This window comes from Pagrus major, chromosome 1 (genome assembly GCF_040436345.1).
Source record: "Pagrus major chromosome 1, Pma_NU_1.0".
Taxonomy (NCBI): Eukaryota; Metazoa; Chordata; class Actinopteri; order Spariformes; family Sparidae; genus Pagrus; species Pagrus major.
The window spans coordinates 17180690-17207875 of NC_133215.1; the positions used below are offsets into that span (position 1 = coordinate 17180690).

Sequence of the window (27186 nt, forward strand, 5' to 3'; positions counted from 1 at the left end):
GCAGCTTTGATTTTGATAATTCTTTTAAAAATGTGTCTCTTGTGAATGCCCTAACTTTCCATCTGAGCGATCCCATGTAGCTTAAATCATTTGCCATCTCACAGGCAAAGCCAGGGATTGGGTTACCATAGAGTGGGAGATGTTCGCCAAGGAAGTCAAGAAGTTTTCAACCACCAGTGTCTGGGAACGAAGGCAATCTGGGGTCTGTTTAATCAAAGCCAACAAAGAAGGCTGATGACCAACCTATTCTCAGTGATTCCTCTGCTTCTGAGTATCCAGATCTCTCAGGACCTCCTTCGGAATATTTTGGATTTTAACAAGGTCTTTTATAAAGCTTGAGCCGCGTCATCATCCTACCATCCCTGTCACTGCGCCACCAACCTCCTCTTGGGGATGTTTCCATCCAACAGTCGGCTTTATTCACTCACTGCCCCTGAAACTCAAGCACTGGATAATACATCAGTGACTCCTTGGCAGCAGATATCTTCTGGTATCCTTGACACCAGCAGGAGCATGATTCTTCTTTGAGGACAAATCCCTCTGTTCCCACAGTGAGAAAGAGATACCCTTTTCAGCTCATACCCTCAGCTTTCAAACTGTCTTTTTTTTAAGTAGACCCCAGGAATGCACATTACCTAGTACGTATTAAGGAGGGGTAAAGTGGCAGATGGCTTTTAATGCACTAAGGCACTATGAATGACTGGTGATGCCTTTTGGTCTGACCAGTGCTTCAGCAGTAGATTACTTTTCTCTGGGACACACTGAGCAAGTTTCTTTTTGTATATTGGATTGGCGAAATGAAGCAGGAACACATGCAAGGTGTGTCCGCCACAGGTTGCTAGACAGCCAGCTTTGTAAAGGTGGAGAAGTGTGAGTTCCATGTCTCCTAGGTGTTGTTCTTGGGGTTCATTGTCAATGCAGGCAGCATCCAGATGGACCCCACCAAGGTCACGGCAGTCACAGATTGTCACATCTCATTCTCTCAAGCAGTTGCGGCGCATCCTGGGATTTGCCAATTACCGCTGGTGCCTCATCCATAATTACAGTTCTGTGGCAGCCCCTTTCAAAGCCTTCATCTCCCAGGATACTACGTATGTGTGGTCCTGGTCTTCTGAGGAGGCCTTCGGGAGCTAAAGCGTCGAACTATCCTCAATGGAGAGGAACTACTACATTGGCAATCATGAGCTGTCAAGCTAACTCTGGTTGAAAGGGGCTGAGGTACCTGCGATAGATGCACATAGGCTCTTGTACATCAGTGTTTCTGTTGTTCCTTGATGTAACAGGGCAAATGAGAGTTTATTGCGGACTCTCTGTTCTGCTCTCAGCACAAGAACTGCTGCCTGGTCCAACATCTACGTGTACTTTGTCACCTGTCTGCCTCGGTCTGATGGTAACACAATCATTCTCATGGTTGTAGACCATTTTTCCAAAAACTGCTCCTTCCCTTTCTCTACTCAAATTACCCACAGCTAACACATGCTTTTCACCTACATGGTCTCCTCAGAGACATTGTCTCTTGCCGAGTCCCTCAATTCACCTCTCATTTCTGGAAGGGGTTTTGCAGTCTCATAAGGGCCACCATCAGCCTTTCCACTGGGTTCCACTTCCAGTCCAATGTGCAGATGGAGTGTATGATCCAGGAGATGGAGATGGCCCTGGGATGCATCTCCTCCTGCAACCCTGCCCTGGTGCAAACAACCTCTGTGGGTAGGGAATGCACACAACGTCCTTCCGAGGTCTGCCAGTGGCCCATTTCCATCGAATGCTCCCACAGGACTTACCTCTGACGGGGGAGTCCAGGAAATTGTCCCTCTGGGAGTGGGATCTCTCAAGTGATCAAAGATCCATCTTTGATTGTGCCTACTTCAGCCCTCCCTCAGACCCCTCCAACCACCTGGCTCATCGATGGCCAACTTGTCTTCAGTCTTCCTGATACAATCCTGACCAACACTTTTCAGACAATTTTCAACATAGAAGTGATTGAAGAGTTTTTCTGCAGTCCCTTGGACCAGCCTGGAGGGATGTCATGAGCCGTCCTCAGAGGTGGGGTTCTGTCACGATAATAATTAATTCTAGTCCCATTTTTCCCTTTCCTTTTTCCCCTGCCGTGAACTAACCATCTGTTGTTTCAGATGTTAGTCCAACTACCCTGCAGTAGTCCCTGTATTTCTGACTTTCTCCACTACCTGACCTTCCCCGCCCACCTATACACATGTCCTCACTTCCCCACCAGCCCAGAAGCATAGTGGCCCACTTCTATTCATTCTAATCCAGATTGTCTATTGTGCTTCTGTCTCAGACCCCCTGCCTGACACCTGGCTGCTAGCCTGGTGCTACCTGCCTGGCTTTGACCTTGGCCTTTTTTCTACCTCGAGTCAACTTGATTTTTTTTTTTTTTTATGTTACAGGCCTGGTCTTATATTAATGTTTTCAATTTAAATCTGTTTTTACTGAGCCTTTACAAGGGCGCAATAAAAAATCAATGGACGGCCCCTTTAATAGTTTCTGGGTAAAAATGGTGATTCAGTGTCTTGATACATTCTTGTATCAAACTAAAAAAGATTATACTTGTTAGTTTGATCAATTTATTATTGGTTTTCATCTTTTATTGGGTTTTGTTTACAATAAGAAAAATCTGCAAGGTAACTAGCAACTATACCCGTAAAGGTAAATATTTTCCAGCTCAGAACGGCCAATTAGTTCTGATTTGGCTCTACAAGGTCTAACCCACATTTTAAGAATGAAGATTGTGTCTAGAGTTTTGTCATTTCAGCCAGAGGTATGGCTTTGTAGGGGTTGTTTGCCAGAATATAGGTATCTAGGGAGTCATTAAAAATGCATTAACTAATATAATATAATATAATATAATATAATATAATATAATATAATATAAATCAAAACTTAAACAAGATGAACACATCCTGAAGGAAACTGTGGGGAATGAGGCACCAAGTGGCTGTAAACTTTATTTATGGATGATGATGCCATTAAGGGCTCATGGGCATTTCCTCTTCTGGAAAGCTTTAATGTTTCATGCTGAATGTGTTGTGCAATTTAATTGGCTGCTGTGTTGTGTTGTGCTTGAGACAGAGTGCTTATTTTGGAGGTCTGGTCGGTGTTAATGCACTGCCTTATCATGTTTGGAGGAGACAGACGGACAGGTGAAGCGAGGGAAGGGTAGGGAAGCCTCGCGTCCTCTCACTCTCCTCTACAAAGTAGGCAACAGATGTCCGCGATTTCCCGAGGGACAGAGATAAATGATGTTTCCCCACTCTTTTTCTCTCCGTCCTTCTTTCTTGATCTTTTTGTGTCACTCGTTTTGCTTCCTTTTCATGATCTTTTATTCTCTTTCTCTAATTTTGATCTGACGAGTTTGCTCCCTCACCCTTGAAACATTCCTCATTCCTCTTTTCTTTGTTTGATCCTTCCCTTTCCATGAATTTCTTTTCATACATCTTCTTCTTTATCTCCTTAGGCAAACAAGCTACGCACAAAAACCTTGAAGAATACGCTGAACCCAGTGTGGAACGAAACGCTGATATATCATGGCATCACAGCGGCCGACATGACCACCAAAACTCTCAGGTAGGTGCTCGGCTCTGTATTCCACTCTGGCCAGCAATTAGCACCATTCCCCAGACAGCTAAATGACCAGTTTATTATGCGGAGGATGAAGATCCATGCTCCTAATCCTCCAGTGAACTGGCAACAGCCGCCTGTGCTTCCCACTGGGCTTTTCCAGGTAATTCATTATTGCAGCCAGGCGACGCCAGCCAACTGTTCTACTTGCTGTTACTGCGGTAACTGCTCAGGTGCTGGCTGCGCGGTGATGCTCCGCCCACCTCCCCACAGCGTTCTCCATATGGATTGATTGAGGTCAAGCGTAGCCATCTTGGCCCAAAAAGTCTGACGCACTCTTGTCATCCTGCATGCGTACGTTGATTCAGAGACGGAGTTCCGTGTGTGTTTTTGTTTGTGAACATGTGCGTTGCGCACAATCAGTGTCAGTTTGCTCAGCGGATTCATAATAGGGTTGGATGGCATTGTTTATCCTGAGGAAACACAAGCACAGTCGGATGTATGCATGCACACACACATACAGTCAGAAGTGCGTGTACACACATACACATGAATCTCATCTGCTTCGCACACACAAATGCAGACAGTCAGGTGTGTGCTTATCCTCTTGTGTGTATGTCAAGGGCAATCACTGGCAGGAAAGAACATGCATTGCCCCTCCTCTGTACGTAGAGAAAACACACACACACACACACGCACATTTGCAAACAACACACGTCCTTGAGCTTTTACGAAAACACACATTCGGAAATAACATTTACTCCCCCTCCCTAAACATAATCACACACACATATACACATAAACAGCAGCTTGAGGAGAGACCCTTCAAACTATAGGAAACCCATCTGACCTCTGTTCAAGGACACAGCCTGCAGACACAAACCAGCATGGGGGCTCTGGGAAGCCAAAACGAGGAGGCAGAGTGTGACCAGTGTCAAACACGAGCTGACGAGAGAGAGAAAGAGTGAGGTGACTCCCAAGATCAACAAAGAGAGCAGGAGGAAAAGCGTGAATGATGTCAAGTGACAGATAAGGCATTGTGGAGGAGGAAACAAGGGAAGCCAAGATTGAAGAAGATGGTAGAATAGAGGGATGGAGAGACTCCAAGGGTCAGCTGAAAGAGAGAGAGAGATTGGCTCACAGAGAGTGTAGAGAAATGGATAAAGTGATGAATGAAGAAATTCACTTAGCTGAGGAAAAAGGTGGAGTGATGGGGAGGAGTTTACTCATAGGCGAGGAGAAAAACGAAAGAATGAGGACAGTGAGAAATGTGAGACAGCAGAGGAGCCCGAGTGAGTGAAAACGCTGTCTGACAACGAGGAAAGGGGGAAAAACCAAGCGACAGACAGAGAGAGGGGAAGAAAATCTGCTTTAAGTCTCTCTGGATGTGTTCAGCGCCAGCACGATACCTCAGCCAACAGACAGACTTTGTACTCATTACTCCACAGAAAGCAGCGGACAGTCAGAGAATGGAGAAACAGAGAGGGATCCCTGGAGAGATGTTTACTCACTTGGTTGTGCCCTGCTGCATCCCACTCTGCCGGTCACAGCAGGGCGCACAGGAAGGGGAGGCTGCACTCTTTGATCCCCCCGTGCTCTATACACTGCTGAGCGTGAGGACTCTGTCCAGAATCAGCCTCTCTGTAGACGTGCCTGAAGGTCTGGACACTGCAGGCCAAGTTTATAATCAAACTGGGCCAATGTGAGCAAACCAATATTACACGTTAGATGAATGTGTTTTCAAGTGAGAACAAGGATTATCCCTAAGCAGTGATTTCATTTAGGTATTCTAAGTAGATATTAAAGTTGTAATCCTTTAGATCTCACTCCTGGTTGATTTTTTATTTTATTTTTACAGTGATATCGAGGCTTAATACGACAGCAAACAATGATTGAGCAGCTACTTTGTCAGAATAACATCAGAAGAGCAACTGGCTTATCTATTTATCCTGCAGCCAAACAAGCGCTCGCTGTATTAAAGGTCCCATGTCGTAGAAAGTAAGATTTCCTGTCTTTTTTATTAGAAAGCAGGATTAGGTGCTATATATTCAATTCAGTTCAGTTCAAAACTTTATTGCAGACTCATGGTCCAGATAGAAGATAAGACATTCCATAAAATTAATTATAAGTAAATAATGTTTCTTGAACATTAAAGCATGTGAACATTTTCTAGTAGAGACCCAGAATAAAAGTATGAACCTGAAACTGTGTCAGTCAGTCAAAAATCATTGCAATCGTAATGTGAAAATTATCTTTTGACTGACTGTTTAAAAGCCAATTCTCTTGTAGCCTGATAGCCCTGTATGCATATGTAGACCATATAGAGGCATCAGTATTAAACTGAGATGGTTTCCTAAGCAGTTAAAAACTCCTCTTAATATGTTGAAGTTTGAATTTAATTTAAAACTAATGACATTCCCATCAGCCTCAACTTTTTGAGGTTAGTTTTAATTTGATATTACGTACATCAAGTGCCAAATTTTGGTTTGCGGCTACAGTCTGATTTTATGCTGCACATGGTACCATTACTTTCCCACAGCAAATTCTCTGATGGGTTGGAGGTTTTAATAGCCTGTTGCCTGTAGCTCTTCATCTCACAGCTCATTGTGGCCACTCCTTTTTTTCTTCCAATACTACTGAAAATGATTCACTTACAAAAAACAGGAAAATGATACATTTTTGTTGAATGTTTGTGATCAGAACTAACCTCTTCTTTCGACAATGGAAGGCAATGTTCAGTCAGAGTAGCAGTAATTTAACACGGCTCTGACGGTGAACAGCTGTTATCACTTAGATTAAAATAAATTGTGCTGGATTATATGTATGCATCCTTTCCAGGGAATCCTTCATGCTTAGTTTGGTAATCTAGTGAGGGAATGGACCCTGCGACTACCTATTAAAACTAGGCTACTATACAGAGCAGTAATTGCTGAATGTGACACATGGTTAGAGCTGGAGAGGGCGGCCCAGGACCAGGGGCGGTGGAGAGGAGTTGTGGATGACCTGTGTTTCACGAGGGGAGAAAGGGTTTAAGTCAAGTGAGTCAAGTCGGTTATTGCTGATCATGAATATTATCAAAAATGGCGTGAACATCTGGAAGCAGTTTCTTACTGTTTGTTTCTCCAGCTCATATCAGAGAGATAAAAGCTGGAGCGCAGCCAAAAGCTTTTGAAACATTAAAAATTTCTTTGGTGTCAAGTCCATTCTACTGCACCGCTCTTTGTGCCGGAGGATAAATGCTGTCGAAAGAGATGCAGTGTGGAAAGTGAAGGGAGAGGACGGGTTTCGTGCATTTATTTATTTATTTCGCCCTTTCATTCACTCATTTGCAGTTACGGTGATTATATAAAGCCATTATGTCCAGGCAAAATGCACTCAAATAGAGAGGCAGGACTAAATAGAAGCTAGTTATGAAATGGCCTGGAGACAAAAAAAAAAATCTCTCAAAGTTGTAACTGCATATTTTTTTTAATATTCTGTATTCAACAAACCTATTCCTCAGTGTGCAAACTTTATCTCTAAGGGGTCACTGTAGGTCCTGTCTGTTATTAAGCATCAACCAGCTGAGTTAGCTAATAACTAATGTCCTCAATCCACAGTTCACAGTTGGCCTCATACCGGCTAATCCTTCATTTGGTGCAGCAAGGCTGTCCAAGGTGCTCAGATCTTGAAAGGCAACCAAACTGGAATACACTGCAAATATCTCCACCTCAAGTTATTAGTCTGTTACTGAGTCTTAAAATCGTTTTACTTATCTCCAGTAAAAGACTGCTTGTTTCAAGGCTGATTTTGTGAGCTGTCACTAATTTCTAGAGGATATGTGAAACATGAAGAACTGCACTGAATGAGTATATTAATCAGTCTCTTTTGATGTATGAAAATGAGACTGATTGAGTTGCTCTGAAGATGTTTTATTGCAGTGAGGCCAACACGATTTTGAGATTAGGTCCAAATTTCTCAGTTCCTGCAGTCTGTCTCTGCCTTTGGGTACACTTCAAATGATGTAGAAAGCAGGGACAGTGATAATGTGGTCCCTCAGTCCTTCCCCTCATTTAAGCGCACAACACTTTTTGGTGCATTTTAATACACAAAAAAAATTCAGGGGAATTGTACATTTGTGACTTTGGGGAGAATATCATCGTTAAGACTCCTTGTGGCTTTTATCACTAAAGCCGTTATCAGGCTGCCAGTTAACAGAGGAGAGATGGATCATGTGGGTGTTGTGATGAGAGGTGGGTATCAAAAGATCCAGTGTGTGTGTGTGTATGTGTGTGTGCGTGTTAAAGAACTACCAACATGATGTCAGTGCCAGGTCTAGTCTCTCCCTCCATTTCTTCCCTCTATCTCTCCGTTCCTCTGTCAGACTTGGTAATAGACTCGCACTGTCCTCGGCTGTGGGGAGATAGGGACAAATGTAGGACTTGATTTGGTATTGGATGGAGGTAGAGGCTGAGATTGGCTACTGGATGCCTCAGGTGAGACGTGCAGTTGGGTACTGATGTGGTCGGGGGCAAGAAATCTTTGATTAAGTGTTAGATGTCTGAGTGAGAATGATGCTTTTGGGTGGGGTTGATTGATTTTTTTGTGTGTGTGCCATGCTCGCAACAGTGTCATTCTGTAAGTTCACAATATTTCCACACTGAAATATCTCAATAACTATCGGATGAACTGCTGTGACATTTTGTTCAGAAGTTCATGGTCCCTAGATGACGAATCCTAATAACTTTAGTGATCTCACATTGTCTTTAGTGCCTCCGTGAGGTTGACGGTGTTGTTTTTGGTGAAACATTTCAACATGTATTAAATTAATTACTGTGAAAGTTCATACAGATATTCAGGTTCCACACGAGAAGTGTTGAAATAATTATCGAGTGCAGTGTTCTTCAATCTCCTTCTTATGATTGGCTCATCATGAAGCTTTAAAATTTAAATTTAATTTGTAAAGATACTTGTACTAAGATAGTAAAAATGCTAAACACAAGGACGTCACTTTGTGTGGAAAAGTGTCGGGGATGTAATGGCTCCGATAAAGATTTGACCATTTTAAAATGGTATTCAACATTTGTATGAAAAAGGGAGATATTCTTTAGCAAGCAACACTGTACTGTAAGTCACTGTCTTATTGTGGGCCATAAAGTCCAGCAAATAAGATGTAATGATCTGCTGTATGTGCTGATTACATCTATTATGTAATGAACCATGGCCTTAGTTTATAGCATACTCTACATGTCAGGTCTTTGGATTGGGTTGTGTCAGAATTCCTCACCGGATCAGCAGCAGCCAGTTTCAACTGCAGGTTCTGAAGGAGAGCAGAAGGTTCTCATTTGTTGGCTGAAAGTAACTGTCTGGACTTCTCAGCTCTTGCAGACTCGCGGATTTGCAGCCACGTATGTGGGGCGTCTGCGAGTGCTGAGGGCTGTCTAAATCCACAGTTCATCCAGTCCTGAAGGGCCCCTAAGCAGACTGTTTGTACACTTCCAGAGAGTTTGCTTGGGGTGCAGACTTAATTGATTTAAATACCCACAATTCATTGCAATACGGATGTGATGTTGAACTTACTTTGTATGTGTAAAAAAACGACTGCATTTAAACATTGCTTGTGTTGGCTACAAATAACATTCAACCACATCATGATAAAGAAATATGTAGAAGTACATGCTGTAGAGGTAAGCTAAATGCAGACTTCACATGATGACAGTGAACACGTCACAGTACGTACGACTGAAGTCAGCGAGGTCTCAGTCCACAAGTCCAGAGGGCGGAAACTTGGACTCAGCCAACCTTTCTTGGCACGAGATATTGATCGGAACATTTTTAACAAATTACCCTTTTGTAAAGTGATGGGGACAAAACTGTCCATTTCAAGAAGTGTTCCCAGTGTAAATGACACCTATGGATAAACATTACACCTGCCTCGCTTAAACATGTTTTTGTTGTCATTGTGAGAACGTTGGCACACTGAGAATTTAGCTTGCTGGTGTGCCTTCACAAAGCTGCAAGCACGATGGTGGACTCATCGTCTTGTAATAAGAAATCAGTTGATTAGTATTCAACAGAGAGTCTTCTGTTGAATACTAATCAACTGACTAATTTACTGACTGATTAACTTTGAGACTTTAAAATACTGTCTGATATTAAAGTTATATTTGCATCTCTCAGAACCTGGAAGTCATTGCTGGGATTTCCCCGCAAACATCAATGTAGAGTATCATTTTAAGCCTTCATAATATTAACATCTTGAATTTTCTATCTGGCATGTAACACACTGAATCATTCAAGTGGACTTGGAACAGTTGAATTAATATTTGGGAACATGAAGTAATGGCCAAATGTAGAAAAGCCTTTCATCCAACAAATCCTTGTAACATGGATTAAAAGCAATATGGCATATTTTCTAAGTACATATATATCAAGTTTCAGATACCAGTGAGCTGTATATTACACGGCAATGATCCTTTGAAGAAAACATATAATATACGAGAGCGAAGATCATCCTTGTTGTCAGTTTTTAGTTGGCACCCTTCTTACTTGTTTGAGACCATTAAAAGAGACACATTCACAGGTACAGACACCATGCAGGAGTGCTGAAACACCCTCGTCATCTGATGTAACTCGCGAGGCAGATTTCATCAATGACTAACCACTAAAATTGGCACCTCAGGTTGAACAGATTCAACGAGCATCTGTTTGGTTTTGGGAGGAATTCTAAAGCCTGATGATTGTGGGAGAGGGTGCGAGGAAACGGATGGAGCGCTTGCACAGTTAAAGCCAAAAGTTTGGGGTGAAACTGGTGTCTCATTTCACAGCAAACCCTCGTCTCATCAGAGACGCCCTACATGTATGACAGAGCAAAGGCACATAAATCATCTGACAGCGGCGGCCGTGAGTCAGAGTTATTCCGGAGCTTCTGCTAGAGATACTCATCAGTTATGACTAAAAGGCTGGAACCGGCATGTCAAACGTCCAAATGTCAGAGAGACAGGAAGAGAACAGGAAGAGGGGAAGGTGTGTGTGTGTGTGTGTGTGTGTGTGTGTAGAGTGCAGAGCAAGGGAGAAATCAAGAGCAGCGACAGTCCATCTGGGAATATTCGAGCACAGAGGGAATATAGAAGCAGGTGATGGGCTGTGAGGACTGTTTTGTAGCTGATGGAATATTCACCCTCCATCAAACATTGGCATCAGTTTAAATAAGTGCACCCTGTGGAAGAATTCATTTCACAACACTGTGGCAATATAGAAGAAGATACAGTTGTCTTTTTTCAAATTTAGAGTGCAGCCAAAGGGAGACATGAAGGAGGAAACAAACAACAGAGAGATTAATCAAGTCATCTTTACTGTGCTGACATCCCGCTCAATAACACTGTTTGTGTGTAAAGTCGGGATGTATGATATTGATTTTTTGCCTATGTCCAATACGCTGATATTTTCAAACTCGTTTTGTGACGCCATTACCAATAAACTTTAACACTTTTTTCCCCACCTAATTGCAGAGAACATCAAGTCTCTCTTGTAATGGAATTAACATGTTAATAAACAAATTGTTATGTATGTAGACATTCACTGAGCAATGTGCGGGCATAATTAAGCATCATCTCATTGGCAGAAATTTTCAGCACGTTAGCATTTAGCCCAAAGCACCATTATGCCTAAGTACAGCCTCAAAGAGCCACGAGCATGCACGGCTGTAGACTCATTTTTTTTTTTAAGTATCACAGGAGGCTTCATCTAGACAGTTACTCCATGAAAGCACTGCGGTAATGAATGCAAATTCATTGACAGCAGTCCTTTTAATTTGTTTCACCTGCATACAACATATAATCAATTCAGGGAACCGCAGAAGGAAAAACTGATTACCTGCCTTCAGCTTTAAATCTCTTTCCTCTAACATGTTTCAATTACAACAAATTAGTGTCTGACTGAGTAACAGCCAACAGCCAAGAAGGACATTGATTGAAATCCTCTGAAAACCCTGTTTCTCTTCAGCATTCACACAACTTATCATCATTCATGAGGCTGCTCATGTGAAACCACAGAGAACTCGTCTTGTGTTGCAGATGGAGGCACTGATTGATTGTTCTGATGCACTTTGGATATATTTGGCACACCGTCTATGGCGGCTTCACAATAATGAGCGGAGCAAGGCAGCAGCAGCCGGGTTCACGTGTAACTTTTCTCTGACTCACTTGCCTCTCTCCTCTCCCATCTCTGCATCTGTATGCATCGTCTGCCTGGTGAAGGCTGTGCGTGTGTGACATGGACAGACTCGGACGAAATGAATTCATCGGTGAGGTGAGAGTGGCTCTGAAGAAACTGAAAGAGGGCGAGAACAAGCGCTACAATATGGGCCTGGAGAGAATTGCACAGGTACGTACAATATGTGTGTGTGTACGTGTGGGTGTGCACAGACTGTTCATATAAATATCAAATGGGTTTCTCTGGACATATACATCAAGATGTGTCCTATTTCCATTGTGCATGTTTGCCCGGGGGCTATCAGGCATCAATCTCAAATGCTGCATTATAAAGTGTAATGGATATTCACCTGCAGGCTCTGTGGGCTATAACCATGATGTCTATCTCTCTCTCTCTCATTTCAGAATAAAGAAACTAACAATCAAACAGTGGAGCAGGGGGCGGTCGTGGCAGAGGAGGAGGTAAAACTGTCATCAGCTTTATCATCACCGATCTTATTATTAACATTTTCAACCAAAACGCAGCTTATCTTTTCAGCAATTCTAATCTAGCCTGTATCTTCGCCATAACAGAAACAGACATTTTAATTGATTTGTTGGTATTGATAACATTTTTACGCAGACAAAAACACATTGCATCAACAGAGCTTGTAGAAAGGTGCAGAATTATAAACATTATTATGCTCATGAATTAATAATTTAAAAAAAATGAATTCTGACAGTTGGTTACAGAGTCTAACAAGGTTTCTCAGCGCTGTTGATATCATGTGGGATCTGTTTCGTCAGTTTGTGGGGAAGAAAACTTAAACCCTACACTTCTACACTGTCCGCCCAAGCCTTCTATACTGGCCTAACTGTAGCTAGCTAGCGTTAGCATTAGTGACATTTGTGTTAGCTAGCATTAGCGTTAGTACAAGCTCCCAGGAAGAGCTCCAGGCTTTAAAGCAAACTTTCATAGTGGCCAAACCGTGTAATTATAAGATCACATGATGCACTGGGGCCCAGTTGGGACTTTTTCCCATAAGCTTACATTGTGAGGAGTGGCTGTAAAGTGGCTGTGGAGTGCCACATTTAGTGGCTGAATGTTATCAATAACACCTTTAATTGTAACTTTAATACATTTTTATTCCATGTATGTGTCTAAAGCATGAACTCTAACAGAGCAGGGTGATAGGAAACTGCTCCTTACAGCAACATGTTGTAGATCACACCACAGCTGCCGGTCAGTCCAGTGTTTTTCCTCCTCCGGTGGTCTTTATCTCAGTTCTCCTCATGATTTTAGAGACATAGGCTAATAGCTTTTTGGTCCCTGATTAGACTCAGTTTATGGTTCAATATGGAGATTAAAAGGAGAAGCAGGCGGTGTCATTTCGCCAGGCCTCAGATAAGACCTTTAATTACAAGCTTTAATTTGAATACTCCTGTGGCCGGCCCATCCAGACACACCTACACATCCTAGGTAGGGAAAATGTTGCAACAAATCACAGCTAATCTATTCTCTAGCATTATTTTAATTACATTTACATTGAGCGAAAAAGTGTTTTGGAGAAACTTTGTTGACCCTGGTCCAGGATTCCCCACTGTGTATTCACTGAAGAGGCAAAAGTCAGCCTGAAAACAGGTGCTGTGTCTGACACTGTTGTTTTCTGTGTCCCCAGCGTGGCCGCATCCTGGTGTCACTATGCTATAACACAGAGAAGAGCTGCCTGCTGGTTGGGATCATACGCTGCGCCCATCTGGCTGCCATGGACTCCAACGGCTACTCTGACCCTTTCGTCAAAATGTAAGTCATGTCTGATATTCATGAACAGACCAGGTTTGCTACAAACTACGCTCATATGCAGCTATTCTGCATCAGCAGTTCACATTCAATGGCAGTGTCTGCTGATAATGTAGGATGTGGTGTGTTGGTTTTCATGGAAGGTTCAGCAATGGTATGTGTTAAAGGTTCAGTGTTTAGGATTTAGAGAACTTTTTGTTAAAGTGTTTTTGTTACCTAAGAATGAGTCTTTTATATCTACATTGGGAGCGGGGCCTCTTCCACACAGTCTGCCATGCTGCCCCGCCATGTTTCTACAGGAGCCCAGGACAGACAAATTAAACAATGGCCTTTTTACATTTGTCGCGATTTTAGTTGCAGCCATAGGAGGGTGAAGCGAGGGGGTCTCAGTTGGTTGCGATCTGTAACCTCACCACTAGATGCCACTTAAACCCTCACACTGGATGTTTAAAGGAAAATTGGCCTTCAGTGTGTTTTACGGACGGAAGGATAAACGTAAGATTTTATCGCAGGATGAGATAAAAACACACAGGATAAGTTGATTGTGGTGAATATCCTCACATCAGTGTCTTGAAAAAGCTGTCTAGCTCGATATCTTCAGTCCTAGATTGATTTTCTGATTTATCTTGAATTGCCACAAGGGGGAGCATCTTGTCAGTCATTGTAAGGGTGTTTACACATATAGTCCCCTTTAAACAAAGCAAACTCAGTCCTCTTGAAGTGGATCAAAAAGTGGACCAACAGAAAAGGGACCAAGTTCTTTTTGTCTTCACGTCAGTTTGATTGAGAGAGGACTCAGTTCTCTTCCTGGTCCATTTCAGATCAGATGGGGCCTCAGTCCTCTTTCTGTTCACACTATAGTGCAGCTCCTGGGGACCTTCACTGCTTTGGGTTATTGGTAGTTTTCACTTGGAACAAGATGGCTGCTGCTCCTTGTCTTATTTGTTTGCATGTTTTGATTATGATCACTTACTTGCTTATTTTGACACCAGGAGACAACAAACAAATACGCCGACGGGATTGATTCGTTTCAAATATTAAAACATTAAACAACAGATCATCTTATTTTACAAGCAATATAACTTTATTAAAATCAAGCATTTTCCTAACAAGACTTTGAACACTGAATAATTATTATTATTGCTAGCTGTTATTACTTACTTATTGGTTGTTAATTTATTGCTTTTACCATCATCCTTGATTATCACAAAATCTTCACATCACACAATCAGCTTCATGCCAGTGAAAGTAGTTTAATTACATTTAGAGAGAGAGAGAAAGGCTCAGCTTGCTCAGTGTGTCTTGCATAAAAAGTTAAACGAATTCCAAACTAAGGAACAACGGGGAGAAGATGAAAATGTGTGTTTCTTAACAAACTGTAGGGTCAAGTGATTCCAGTATATTTTAGTACCGTTTTAGTTTTAAGCATATTCTGGCCAGGATCACTGTGACATGAAATCTTCATATCATACATGTGGCTATAGTGACTCTATAGATCCTGCTATCTTTGCACTCGCCACCTCTGTGGTACAGATTCAGGGAAAGGAGCTTTTTGGAGGTCTCTGGAGCTGTTTCACCACCACTCACATTTTCTTTTAAACATTTTTCATCTGTTAGCAGCTCCTCCATTTCCTTTGAGAATTGCATTGTGGGGGAAATAATAGTTAAAGCTCCTGTTAGCAAGACAGACATGCATTGCAATACATATATACTTACATCCAGCTTAAGTATTTGATTAGTTGTGAATGACACATTTTATTTACTACACTTTTATACTTAACCACTTACTTACTGTAAACGTATCTAAATATTCCATTCACTATCCTAATATAAATGCTGTCGTCTACAATTACATCCGACCCGTTCCCATGGGTGCTGACGTTGTTGTGTGACGTCAGATAACTGCTCCCTCATGAAGTCGGTGTAGATGGATTTGCCTCAAGTTGTGTTGAGTTTACAAGCAGTAATTCCTACTTGAGTAGCACTCCTTGCTTTTCTTTATTTGGTGTGAGGTTGGAAATGTTTTGGTTCTGTGTTGTCTGGAACGCAGCATTAGTGTGTAGCATGGACGCAGTTTAGATTAAAGGGTACGGAGACTGCTCATAGATCCAAGAGTTACAGTGTGTAACCTTCGTTCTTCACACTTCCATCTTGACCGGATTGAGTGGGCAAAGCCAGACGCCCTGCTTTGACACCAGCATGATACAACAGCCATCAACAGGAAACGCTAAAGTGTGGGCGAACGGATGTAAAACCGTTACACGTCTGATTGGCATTGCACACTAAAAACATATCACCATGACAACCGCAAGGTCACATGATAAAGGGGTCGGATCAGACAGCTGCCTGTAGTGCCAGTGGAAACGTTAAAATGCCAACGCCAGAGGACAGGAAAAGGGAAGAAAATCAATAAATGACAAATTTTATAATAGATAGTCTTTTAGTTTAGTCTTTTATTAAGAAAAAAAAGTCAGAGATTAACTTGTTCCACCTTTTCCAATGTGAGGAGCTGCTGTTTTCTGTGTTTTATATCATTTTAAATTGAATATAGTTGAATTTGGACTGCTGGTGAGACAACACAAGCCATTTGAAGGGGAAATATTATATTATATATATTTTATAGAATAAGCCACAAACCAATAATAAAATAGATTACTTAATTACTAAAACAGTTGTTTGTTGTGGCCCTAGACTTATCTTCCCAATCATATTGTCGTAGCATTTTGATAGACTGAGCGCTTCTCTTAGCCGGTGCAAATCTTTTCAAAGTGTGAAACATGGAGGCGATGAAAGGCAAACTGACCATCACTGCACACCTGAGCCCACCTGCCTGACAGATAAAACCCACACAGCTCAATCTCTGATCGGCCTGATGCACTTAAATACCAACAGTTCAGGGAGTGAGAGAGCTCCCACACATAACAGGACAACCGGTCGTGTAACCAGCACCACCTCCAGTAGTAGGAGGCTTTGAGGTAGAAGGAGCAGCCGGTTGGTGAGATTGCTTCTAAAGGAAGTTTTAAAGCAGCTTTTGGTTTCCTCAGTTGATTAGACTGTGATCGGAGTGCAGTTATTTAAGGTTCAATGAAAGACAAGCTACTTTTGTCTTAGATTTAGACCCGTTTGACCAGGACGTTTCTTTGTGGCCCAAGGATGATGGTAAAAGATGCAGAAAAAGAGATGGATTAGCCCTCGTACCCTCCTGATCCGCTATGTGCTTGATGTAGAATCTGCTGGATCTGGTACATGCTGCTGCCGGCGGCATGTGAGCGAATGTGCACTGATGTCATTCAGAGACTTTTGTTTGGCTTTTTTTATTTTTTATACTTATCAATTTCAATAATTTAATTATATACTGAAAGGAAATTTAATCAACTGGCTAGCGTGCTTGCCACATGATGCATTGTTGATCTCAAAGGGGAGCTCTCTGGCTCCTCTGCGATATGCAGTTACCCATAACACCCTGTCTTTGTAAATCCATAGAGAAGTTTACATCCATCATAACCGACTATAAGTCCAGCATACATGACAAAGTGGCTGACCTTAATGCAGAGTGAAGGAGAGCCTGTCTGTGCAAAAAAAAGAGGGCATCAGTCATTTCAGTAAATGCCAAAAAAATGACATTTGTTTACATTGAAGTGACAAAGCCCTGTAGCGTCGGACATATGACTAGTGAGAACAAAGTTCAGTATTTAAGGTAATGGTGCATTTCTTTTGGTCGCCATAGACGTCACCACAGCCTGCCTGGAAGTAGGGCAGGCATGCTTTAGCTCCTCTCCGGGGAGGGTCCATCCCGGGCGCGGCGCAGCTCAACAGCTGGTAATAGAAATGCAGGCATGGTTTGACTCAGCGCGGCCAAAAGTGCGAGTGAAGAAGCCCAACATGACTGGCTTAGGAGGTAGTAAGCTGGCTAATCAGGGTTGGCGGTCTGTTCCCATGTTCCTCTTTTTCACATATTAAAGTGTCTTTGGGCAAAACACTGAACCCCAAATTGCTCCTGATGGTCAAGCCAACACTGTGTGTGACATGTTACAGGATAAATGAGAGGCAGTTGTATACTTCAACCCAAATCTCTAAACTGAAACAAAACATTCTGAAGTTTAATTTCGGGGACTTGTAGATGGAGGATAGGAAGCAGATGGGATCCACTTGTTTTTTGGTTTTTCTTTCAATAATGAGAGGTTTGGTCTGAATGAGAAAGACAGCTGCAATTACTATATTGAAAAACATTTTTATCTGATGCTGCTTTCAGTAGGTTGTATAAGTGGGAAATATTCACCCACAGTTTAGGGATTTTGAAAGTCTTCTGTGCTTTTGGGGGATGAGATAAACAAAAAACAGACAAAAAAAGAAAACTCTTTCTCTTGCTCAGACATGCACGTGGATACTTTCTTCCCTCTCTCTGAGGTATTGATTTGTTCCACCACTTGCTCATTTTGACGGACAATGTTTTTGAGTCCACCAAGAAATCACTTATGCACCCAGAGTGTCTCGCTCTTCCTCGTCTTTCTGTCACTGTTTTATACTCATGCTGCATTTTATCCCTCCTCTTGTTCATTCCACCGCCTGTTTCTTTTTGTACAGTCTCTTAGTGTACATGATTTGTTTAAGCCTCTGCTCCAATTCTTATTTCTGGCACTTATGTTGTTTCGCTGTTTCATTTGTGCCCCTGCCAGAGTTTCCTTTTGTTCTCTTTCATACCGGGGACTCTCAGAATCATCACAAAGAGCCTCTTTTACCTCAGTGTTCAGTGGTCGGTCTGCAGAGTATACACTGCTCTCTTAATGCATCCTTTTGTGATTTCCAACATAAATAATACAGTGAAGCTTTAATGAAGTTAACTTTTAACAACAAAAAAAAAAAGGTGAACGTATTGCTGGCGTAAGTAAATGACGTCTCTAGAGTATACCGGCCAAATTAAGTCGATATAGGAGTAATGAATAAATTTGCTTCGCTAGCTTTCTGACTTATTCCACTGTCAGAGCGGTAATGTCCTGCAGCTGTAACTAAAGCTGATCTTGATGCCAGTCTGTCTATATCCATGCTGTGTGTGTGTGTGTGTGTGTGTGTGTGTGTGTGTGTGTGTGTGTGTGTGTGTGTGTGTGTGTGTGTGTGTGTGTGTGCGTGCGTGCGTGCGTGCGTGCGTTCATTTGTCCAGAGGGCTTTTCCAGTTGGTCTTTTCTCTCTGTGACTCTCAATCAGCCTTTAGAAGCCATTCAAGTGACACAAGGTCAGAATTATCTCAGAACTAATTTGTCTTCCATTTAAAAGGACGAATTAGCATTTAAAGACTAAATGAGTTTGCATCCTTCAGAAGGACCTACATCCCTCTCCCCCTGCTCTTCACACATTACCTTAAATATGTAAAAAATTAAATTATTCTGTCAGAGAAAAGACATGTGAAAGCAGAAAAAAGTGCAAAACATGTCAGATATTTCCTGCTGACCAAGCTCGCTGCCATCTTTTACAGTTTTGTTCTCTCTCTCTTTTTTCCTGTGAGCGCTTGTGTGAAGTGTAAATCACGACTCTGCAGCAGGCGTATATTTAGCTCCTCTTTCCCAATTGTCACTCATTTTTTATAGCACATTTTTTTGTTGTTTTTTTGCATCTCTGTGTCATAACTTTGGTTCCTCTTTTTAACACTGGCTCCCTCTCCCTCATCGCTCGCTGTCACTTTTGAATTTTAGTTGTTCCTCACTCTCATTCACAGCGATGCTCTCATTCTCACTTTGTCTCGTGTAACCTAAACTTGCTGTCAGGACAATTTTAGGTACCTTTCTCATGATCCTGGCAGTTAGAGAGTTGTCAAGCTGTCATGTGATTGAGTCATGTGGGTCCAATGACACAAGGGACAAAGACAGAAAGAAGATGAAAGAATGTAGCTCATTCTAATTGGTTCTCACCAATGATGACACTTTTAATATTGACAGCAGGGCTGCTAATGTTTCCACTTTGTGAGTCTGTGTGTCATCATGGGAAAATGTGCTCCTGTAGATGCCTTTTTGTAGCAGGAACTACCGAAGCCATTTGACTTCTTTGCCTTCTTTGGACAGATTTCGTCAATGCGATACCATCACAATCATACAAGATGTAGTCGTGAAACTTTACAGGTGTGTAGTGGAGGTCAAAGTGGAGATGGGTGTGGTCCGACCCATCGGTGCTCAGTGTCCGAGTTACAACCAGTTGTCCCAAATCCTGTCCTAATTGTATCCTACAAGAATTATGGTTGTTTTCTTTTTAGCTTTGTACAATAGTGCCTCAAATTAATAAACAGCTACTGTGAGGGCGACTCCATGACGTTGTTGAATTAAAAACAAATTACAGAGGGCAATTAAACCAAACATCGCTGGTGTTATGGATAATGATTTACACACTGTTTGGCCTACATACAACAAGGTCATTGTATTTTTTTTCCCTAATGACAGGAAGCTGAATTCATGAATACAAATAATTTGACTAGTGAGTTTTCACTCTTGTTTGTTTTACCCATTCTCATCTGGTTACCCTATGTGAGAGGGTATATTTGAACTCAAACCATGTTTTCCTAAACCTAAGCAAAGAACAACAGAAACTGAAGTCAATAGTACAATAATCCAAACTCATCTCGGTCCTGATTGTATTTTGTATAGAAGCTGCGTTCATCCACTGTCTTTGTGCACGTCCGCAGCTGGCCGTATTTAGGTATGAACAAACTTTAAGACATGGACAACAGAGTCAACAGCGCTCTCTCTGTGCAAAGAGTCAATCTGACGCTCATGAGCAGCAGACTGAGTTAACCAAATAACGTTTGTCTCTTCAGAGGTTAGACGTTTGTATTAATTTGACATTCAGCAAACCTAAAGTAAGATATAGTGACATAAAGATGACATTTTATCCAGTTATATAGAAATGTTACATCAGAAGATATCCTCTTGATTTGTCTATTAGCTTTACTTGAAGCATGTTGCACAGAACAAGGACAGTGGCTTTTGTCTTCCATCTTTACAGTGTAGTCACGCGAGGAAGGGGTTGCTCTGTGACCGATATGGACAGGAGAAGTATTTAGAGTGACGAAAAAAGACGAGCTGCTGACTGTAGTGCTGTGTGGTAAAGTGCGGATGGCAACAAAGTCATTAACATCTGCATTACATCTAAGAAAAACTACCTTCGTAACTCAAGTACGCTCAAGATGTTGTTGAGAAACATGTTTTAAAGTTCTGGTGTTAGATTTGAACATGCTACATAGGTGTTTCTGTTATTTTGTCCACCCCATTCTTAAAATAAATTGTCCTTACTTGCCCTTATCTCAACAATTTAGAAAAACAAAACACTTTTACGGAGCAGTGTTTAAACTTCATCATCATTATAGAAGAGAACAGCTGCCAGCTGCTGTTAACCTTATCGGTCCGTGGAGGTTTGTGACACATGGAGAAAACAGTCAATGTGTACAGCACAGAAATATATGATTAGTTAGTTTACTGTATTTTTCAGTGAACAACCTACTTTTTAAGGAAGCGGCGAACAAAAACTGAAGGGATAATCCTCCCTATCTCTGTGGACCAGCCTTCCATGGTGCAAATTATTCTTCACATTGAATTTTCTACGATAATTCGACCATAGTTTGGTTGCTGCTACTCGGAATATTTTTATTTATGCCACAATTATTATGAATGTCGCTGTCAAATGATGTTTTGTTATTGTGGAAATTGGAATCCCCCGCCTTGGAGCCGTATGTAAAATGTGATTTGGCACAGCTCAGACTCAGATGTCCCCTGGGCTTTCACCTCACTGTCTCGCGTGCTGCTGGTCAAACAGAGGCTTTGTTTGGCTGCCTCTCTCAATTGATTCCTTTCTTTCTTCTCGTTTCTTTTTTTGTGCAGGCAGTGCACGCAAGACCATGAGCACTGGGCATTTTGGAGGATAAATGCTTATTAGCTTATGGAGAAAATGACCTTTTTTAAAATTGAATAAACACCTAACAGAGCCTGTTTGGGCACATAACTGGAACATCTTGAACTGGATCACCACTATAATCTGGAGTGTGATAGGTGCACATGAGATTTATTACTAGAAAAATAATTTAAGAAGATGTCTGTCTCTCCTTTCAGAGGGCATTTCACCAAAGAGGAGAGTTGTTGAGAAAAATCTCTAATTATTTGTTTCGTAAGAAAGCAAAACTTTTTCACTTTTCATTATGTGCACACATTTTGTTGCACAGGTGTTAGTTGTAAGTTAGCTGGCAAAGGGTGCACCGACTGTGTCTGTGGTACATCTTTTGCTCAAGTCGAAACATTTTCAGCCTATGCATACGCACCTTCACGCCATCTTGGGTGAATTTGTGTCTTTCCATAGATTTTGTGCTGCCGCGAAAAAATTCACTTTGTGTTGTCTGAACACACAGTAAAGGACACCCCAGGACTTAAAATTGAGTAGTTTCTCAGTGAAATCATTTCAATAACTTGACAAAACTACACTGAACCTATTGGAATAGCTTTAGTTATTGAAACTTCTAACTTTGATACAACACCTTGAAAGATTGACAAAACATTGGTGGCACAAAATTTCAGATTTTAATTAAAAGATTAAAAAAACAAGGCTTGTGTGCTGTGAGTTAAGCACAACAGCATCTAAATCAAATTCACATCTGAGGGACGCGGGGCTACGTAGGCATTACAGTGGTGCATGTGTCAAATTGAGAGGAGAGCGAAAAAACAGCTAATACTGGAGTATCAATACTGCAAAAAATTGCACTTAAATAATCCGTATCGATATTTATCAGTATTTTGATACTTTTGACAACACTAGTGCAAGCAGAGGACTCTCAAGAGGATGCAAAATGAATGTTCTGCAAAGTTTTCAAGTGATATTTGACATGTGAATTTGCATTGACAGTGCTGAACTTTGAGCCAGAGAGTCTAAAATTGAAACAAAGAAAGGTCTTATTTTTCAAAATGAGAGTCCACACATTTTTTGGAAATGGGATTTTAAAACAAAAATGATCTCCGTCCAGACAAACTTTTTTAGAAATAATCTCAGTCCTTTCAAACACACCCGAAAATGGTCACACGACCATTCGCAAACACTGGGCCTGCGTGTGCCGGTGAAAACAGTAAGCAGGTTGTTTACTCTGTGGTTGGTTACTTCTTATAGAAAATCCTGTGAACGAGGCAGGGAAACATGACTGCTCTCACAGAATCCTCCTGTATAATTTCGTTTTTATTAAAATGTTTAATATAAAACATTGAATATAGAAAATACAACATCCATTCTGTCAACGTACAAACACAGTAACTCCAACGCTCACATTTCCCAGTAGGGCTGAATTAGGAGGCGGACATGTGTGTCTGCGTCATCCTTTCCAAAAGTTTCAGTTTCTACCCTTCTAGACCGAAACACTGAGAGTGGAGTTTCTCAACATTGTCACTCTGGAAGCAGAAGGCCAAAACAGAAGAACCTTGGTTTTTGGAAAATTCCCATGTACATGTGGACAGGGCCGTTATTATACAGTAGCTGCACCAGCTGACAAGACCAGACACCTCCCACCTGCATGATGATTCATCAGCTCATGTTTCTAACCCACCCATCCACCACAGGATCATCAGCATATTTAAATGTTTGTGGTGAATAGTATGAGGAGACTGCTTCATATAGTATACGTACTGCACCATCATCACCATCTCGTGGTCTCTCAGACTTATCTAGCAAACCCTTGACTGGTCAAGGCCCAGTTTGAAACCTGCTGTAGGAAACCAAATAACGCTGTGAACATGTACACACTCTGATATTGAGGCGTTATGACGGCAAACGATGTGTGTTTCCATCTTTTAGTTGTCAGCAACCATCAGGAGGACTAAAGTCATATTGTCTCTGATAACTAAAACTTACCCCAATCATTTCATATCATCAAAAACATTTGACATTGACATTTTCCAGCTGTGACAAACTACAGTAGCTCATGTTTTTATGCCACCACCTTGCTTTCTGTCAGTTCCTCCTCCGCCGCCTCCTGTTCCTTCCCCTCCTCCACCCCCCCAATCCTTCACTCGCTCTGATTCCGGCTCTGCAGTGACAACCCCAAGCCCATCTCATGCATCAGCTGTCAGGCCAGGATTCGTCACTGGCGGGGGGGAGGCTGGAAGAGTGAGATATCTCACCGCCTGAACATCTTGACTTGGAATTTATGCTGATGATGACTCCAATTGCCCTCTAGCGATCCTTCTGTTGCCTCTTCGCTGGAGCGTATAGTTCTCCAACATTGGCATGATTATGATCTTGCTGTGGTCTCTCTTTCTGTTTCTCTTTCACTCTCTCGCTGTCCCCGCCTTTGTTCAAAAGACTTCTGGGTCGCAATTATCTCTGAAAGAGATTTTGCAGACTTTTCGTCTCCCTTTGTTCCAGCCAAGTTTACAGTCACGACAGGGCAGAAGATTACAAGTAAAATGAATTATTTGATCTCAGAAATGAGGATTGTCTTGGCCTTGTTTGAAAGGTAAAATGCATTTGAGGATCTCTATTGTACAAACACTCACACACAGTTACCCCTTTTGTCCCATGCAGCTCAGTAATCGCCCCATTTCTGGATAACCGGATATCTGGAGATGAACCAGAGAACTAGTTTGAGATATTGGGGAAAAACGCTTGTTGAACGTTGGATGAGAAGATGAATACTGCTCTCACATCTGTATATGAGAGGAAACTTTGTCCTTGAGTCATGCCTCCACCCCTTTATGAGTGAAAGCAGCTCCTCTAATTTGGCTGGCGGTAAAAGCTAATTTTGAGGTCTGAATTGTAATAGCGTAAAATAGGAATACCTTATCGCTTTTTAGCTATAAGGATCCCAAATCCTACAATTAGTCAGGCAAAAATCATGTTTTGTTGTCGTCGAACTACGATCAGCATCATTTTATGGAAGAAAATAAAGAAATAGGAGTTGATGGGTGTCATTCCTGTCTGCCTCCACCAAAGTGTTTATTACTTGACCTTTTACTAGAGAACAGGTCGGCTTTACTCTTTGCTGTTTATGAGGTTCATTATTAGAAGGTAGGTCATCCCAATTTATGTCAATTATTAACGTTAGAGTACCCTCTGCTCCCTGTGGTCTCTCAGCTGGACAGACTGTTACACCAAACTCCATTCTAAACGCCATATTTTTTCACAGTGAAAACTTTAGTTACACAATCACAAAAACTCTTTTCTGATTTATTTTGACTTACGGGACACATGTCATTTACTCAGTAACATCATTAACTAACCTGTGATGAAGTGTTTGACACAGACGGATACGTATTGACTGTCCTGGTGCCACAGTTTACCATTTTCATCCTGTCTGTGGACGGCCTAAAGCAACAGATCTCTTCTCTTACTGTCCTTCGTTTGTCTGAAAAGTTAAGAAAATTCTACACTGTGGCCCTTTTTTATTGTTTAAATAGCAATATTGCAACACAGCGTCTTTTAAGCATGATAGTGCTGTCTTTTTTCAATTTGGTGCCGACACAAAAGGGGGCATGGCCGTTCTGCCAACAGGCAAATATATAGCTACAGCCAGTTAGCTTAGCTTAGCATAATGACTGGGAATAGAAGGAAACAGCTAGCCTTAAACCTGCATTCTTTCAAGTGTTTATGGTCTCAGTCGTCAGTTTCAAGTCTTCTCCAATACAACATGATGTTCATTTTGTAACTTGTTGTCCCATTTAGAGTAAAACAGACCATGAAGCGTGGCATGCTTTAGGGTGTGGCTACCTTGTGATTAGCATGTCATTACCAGGCGTGTCCTCGGGTTCTCAGTCAGATCCAATCAGGATATAACCCCCAGCTCCCCCCTCGCTTCCAAATATGGTCTCACCTGGCTCCAAAAAACCAAGATGGTGATGGCCATAATGACAAACTTGAGACTTCAAAATGGTAGTATACAAACCAATGGGTGACGTCCAAAGGTAACAAAATCTTCCAACCAGCAGCTGTGTAAGGCTCGTTGTTTCCCCATGTTTCCAGTCTTAATGCTGAGCTAACCAGTATCTGGCTGTAGCTTCATTTTTTTTTGTTTTTGATTAACTCATCTAACGCTTGGCAAGAAAGTGAATAAGCGTATTTCCCAAAATGTCAAACTCTCCCCTTAACTTCAAAATTTGAGTTATCCTGAGGTTGGAACAACCTGGAAAGTCCCAGTGGATTTATGCTCTCTTTCTTCTCTCTTTTCCAGCATCCTGCAGCCAGATATGGGGAAAAAGTCCAAGTACAAGACTTCAGTGAAGAAAAAGACTCTCAACCCCGAATTCAATGAGGTACAACATGTCTTCTGCTCTACAAGTGACTTCAATACACCTGGCAACTTCTTTGATTTTTTCCTGAGCTCAGAACGATGTTCTGTAGTGAATTGGAGTGTGGCAATTAAGCATACCTTTTTAATATTATATCAAATCTGACATTCTCTTCACAGCATCAATCTGCATGCTTCTATTAAAAACGCACCAAATTACGTATTCAGCTCCTTTCAACTCTCGTGTTTATGAATCATTGATATAAATATGCTCTTGTGTGCACCACCTGCACAGGAGTTTTCATATGATGTTCCCCTGGACCAGCTGGCAAAGAAAACCCTGGAGATATCTGTGTGGGACTACGACTTGGGAATGAGCAACGACTTCATAGGTAGGCTGAGAAAAACGAAAGCAGCCACAGCAGCAGCAGCAGCAGAAGCAGAGTAGATGACTGTACAAGACTGTTTGAATGAAAGTGATGCAATTGCAGAAATCATAAAAACCAGGCCGAGCGTGGGCGGAGAGAGGAGTAAAAAAAAAAAAAGAGCGATGATGAGGGGTAATTATGAGGCTTGAGGAGTACGATTGCAAAGGAGAGTTTGAGTGGAAAGGGAAATGGGGAAGCTTTAGAAATCAAAAAGCAAAGACGTTCGCCTCTGGATCCGCATCCTTCGTGGACTTGGCACATCAGATCGCTGCTCCTTCATCAGACTGCTTAACAGCTTTGGCATGGCCTGATGTGTATATCACGGCAAAGGAGCACATGGGAGCTTAGGGAGTGATGGGGAAGTAGCGGGGAGGCACAGTGAGAATGGATTACCACCCTGCGAGCTTGAACGCCTTCAGATCAAAGCGTTTTTTACTCCGTCTAATGTGAGTGTGTGCACATGTGTGTGCGATGCAGTGGGTGGGTGGGAGACACCCTGTGTTTAGATAAGCCCAGTGAGTTATTAGCCCTGCTGGGAGAAAAGGCCATCGGTCTAACATACAGCTCCAGATAACAGCCATTCCCCTGACCATTATCATTACAGGTTTAGCTACAGCAGCCTGCCAGTTATGTTAATTGGAGCTGGGAGAAAAATGACACCGAGACAGAGAGGAATGGCGAAAAGGAGATGATAAAGAGGGCCAAGCGAACACAATCCCGGTGCACTATTGTAAGAGTGAGAGCAATAACAAGTGGGCTAATAGGCTTAGCAGAAGATATAGTGGATGTCACACAGTAAGAGGTGAGATTTCAGAGATACATCAAGGAGAACGCTTAACAACATGGCAAGAAATGTGAGCGCAAGAGTCCATAAGAAACCACTGCAATAAATTAAGTGGAGGATGTGGGAAAGTTTGATACACAAGGAGAGATGGAAGCCCCATGCTTGACCGCGAAGCTCAACTAAACCTC

The 27186-nt window shown here is 41.9% G+C and overlaps 1 protein-coding gene across 1 annotated transcript in view; it reads left to right on the top strand.

Moving 5' to 3' along the window:
• Positions 1-27186, top strand: part of doc2g (double C2-like domains, gamma) — a 37259-nt gene that overhangs the window by 4497 nt on the left and 5576 nt on the right. The window contains exons 4-9 of the mRNA XM_073475764.1: positions 3476-3585; positions 11817-11943; positions 12177-12233; positions 13430-13554; positions 25730-25811; positions 26082-26178. Coding sequence (XP_073331865.1) covers positions 3476-3585; positions 11817-11943; positions 12177-12233; positions 13430-13554; positions 25730-25811; positions 26082-26178 — 598 coding nt within the window. The remainder of the gene's footprint in view (positions 1-3475; positions 3586-11816; positions 11944-12176; positions 12234-13429; positions 13555-25729; positions 25812-26081; positions 26179-27186) is intronic.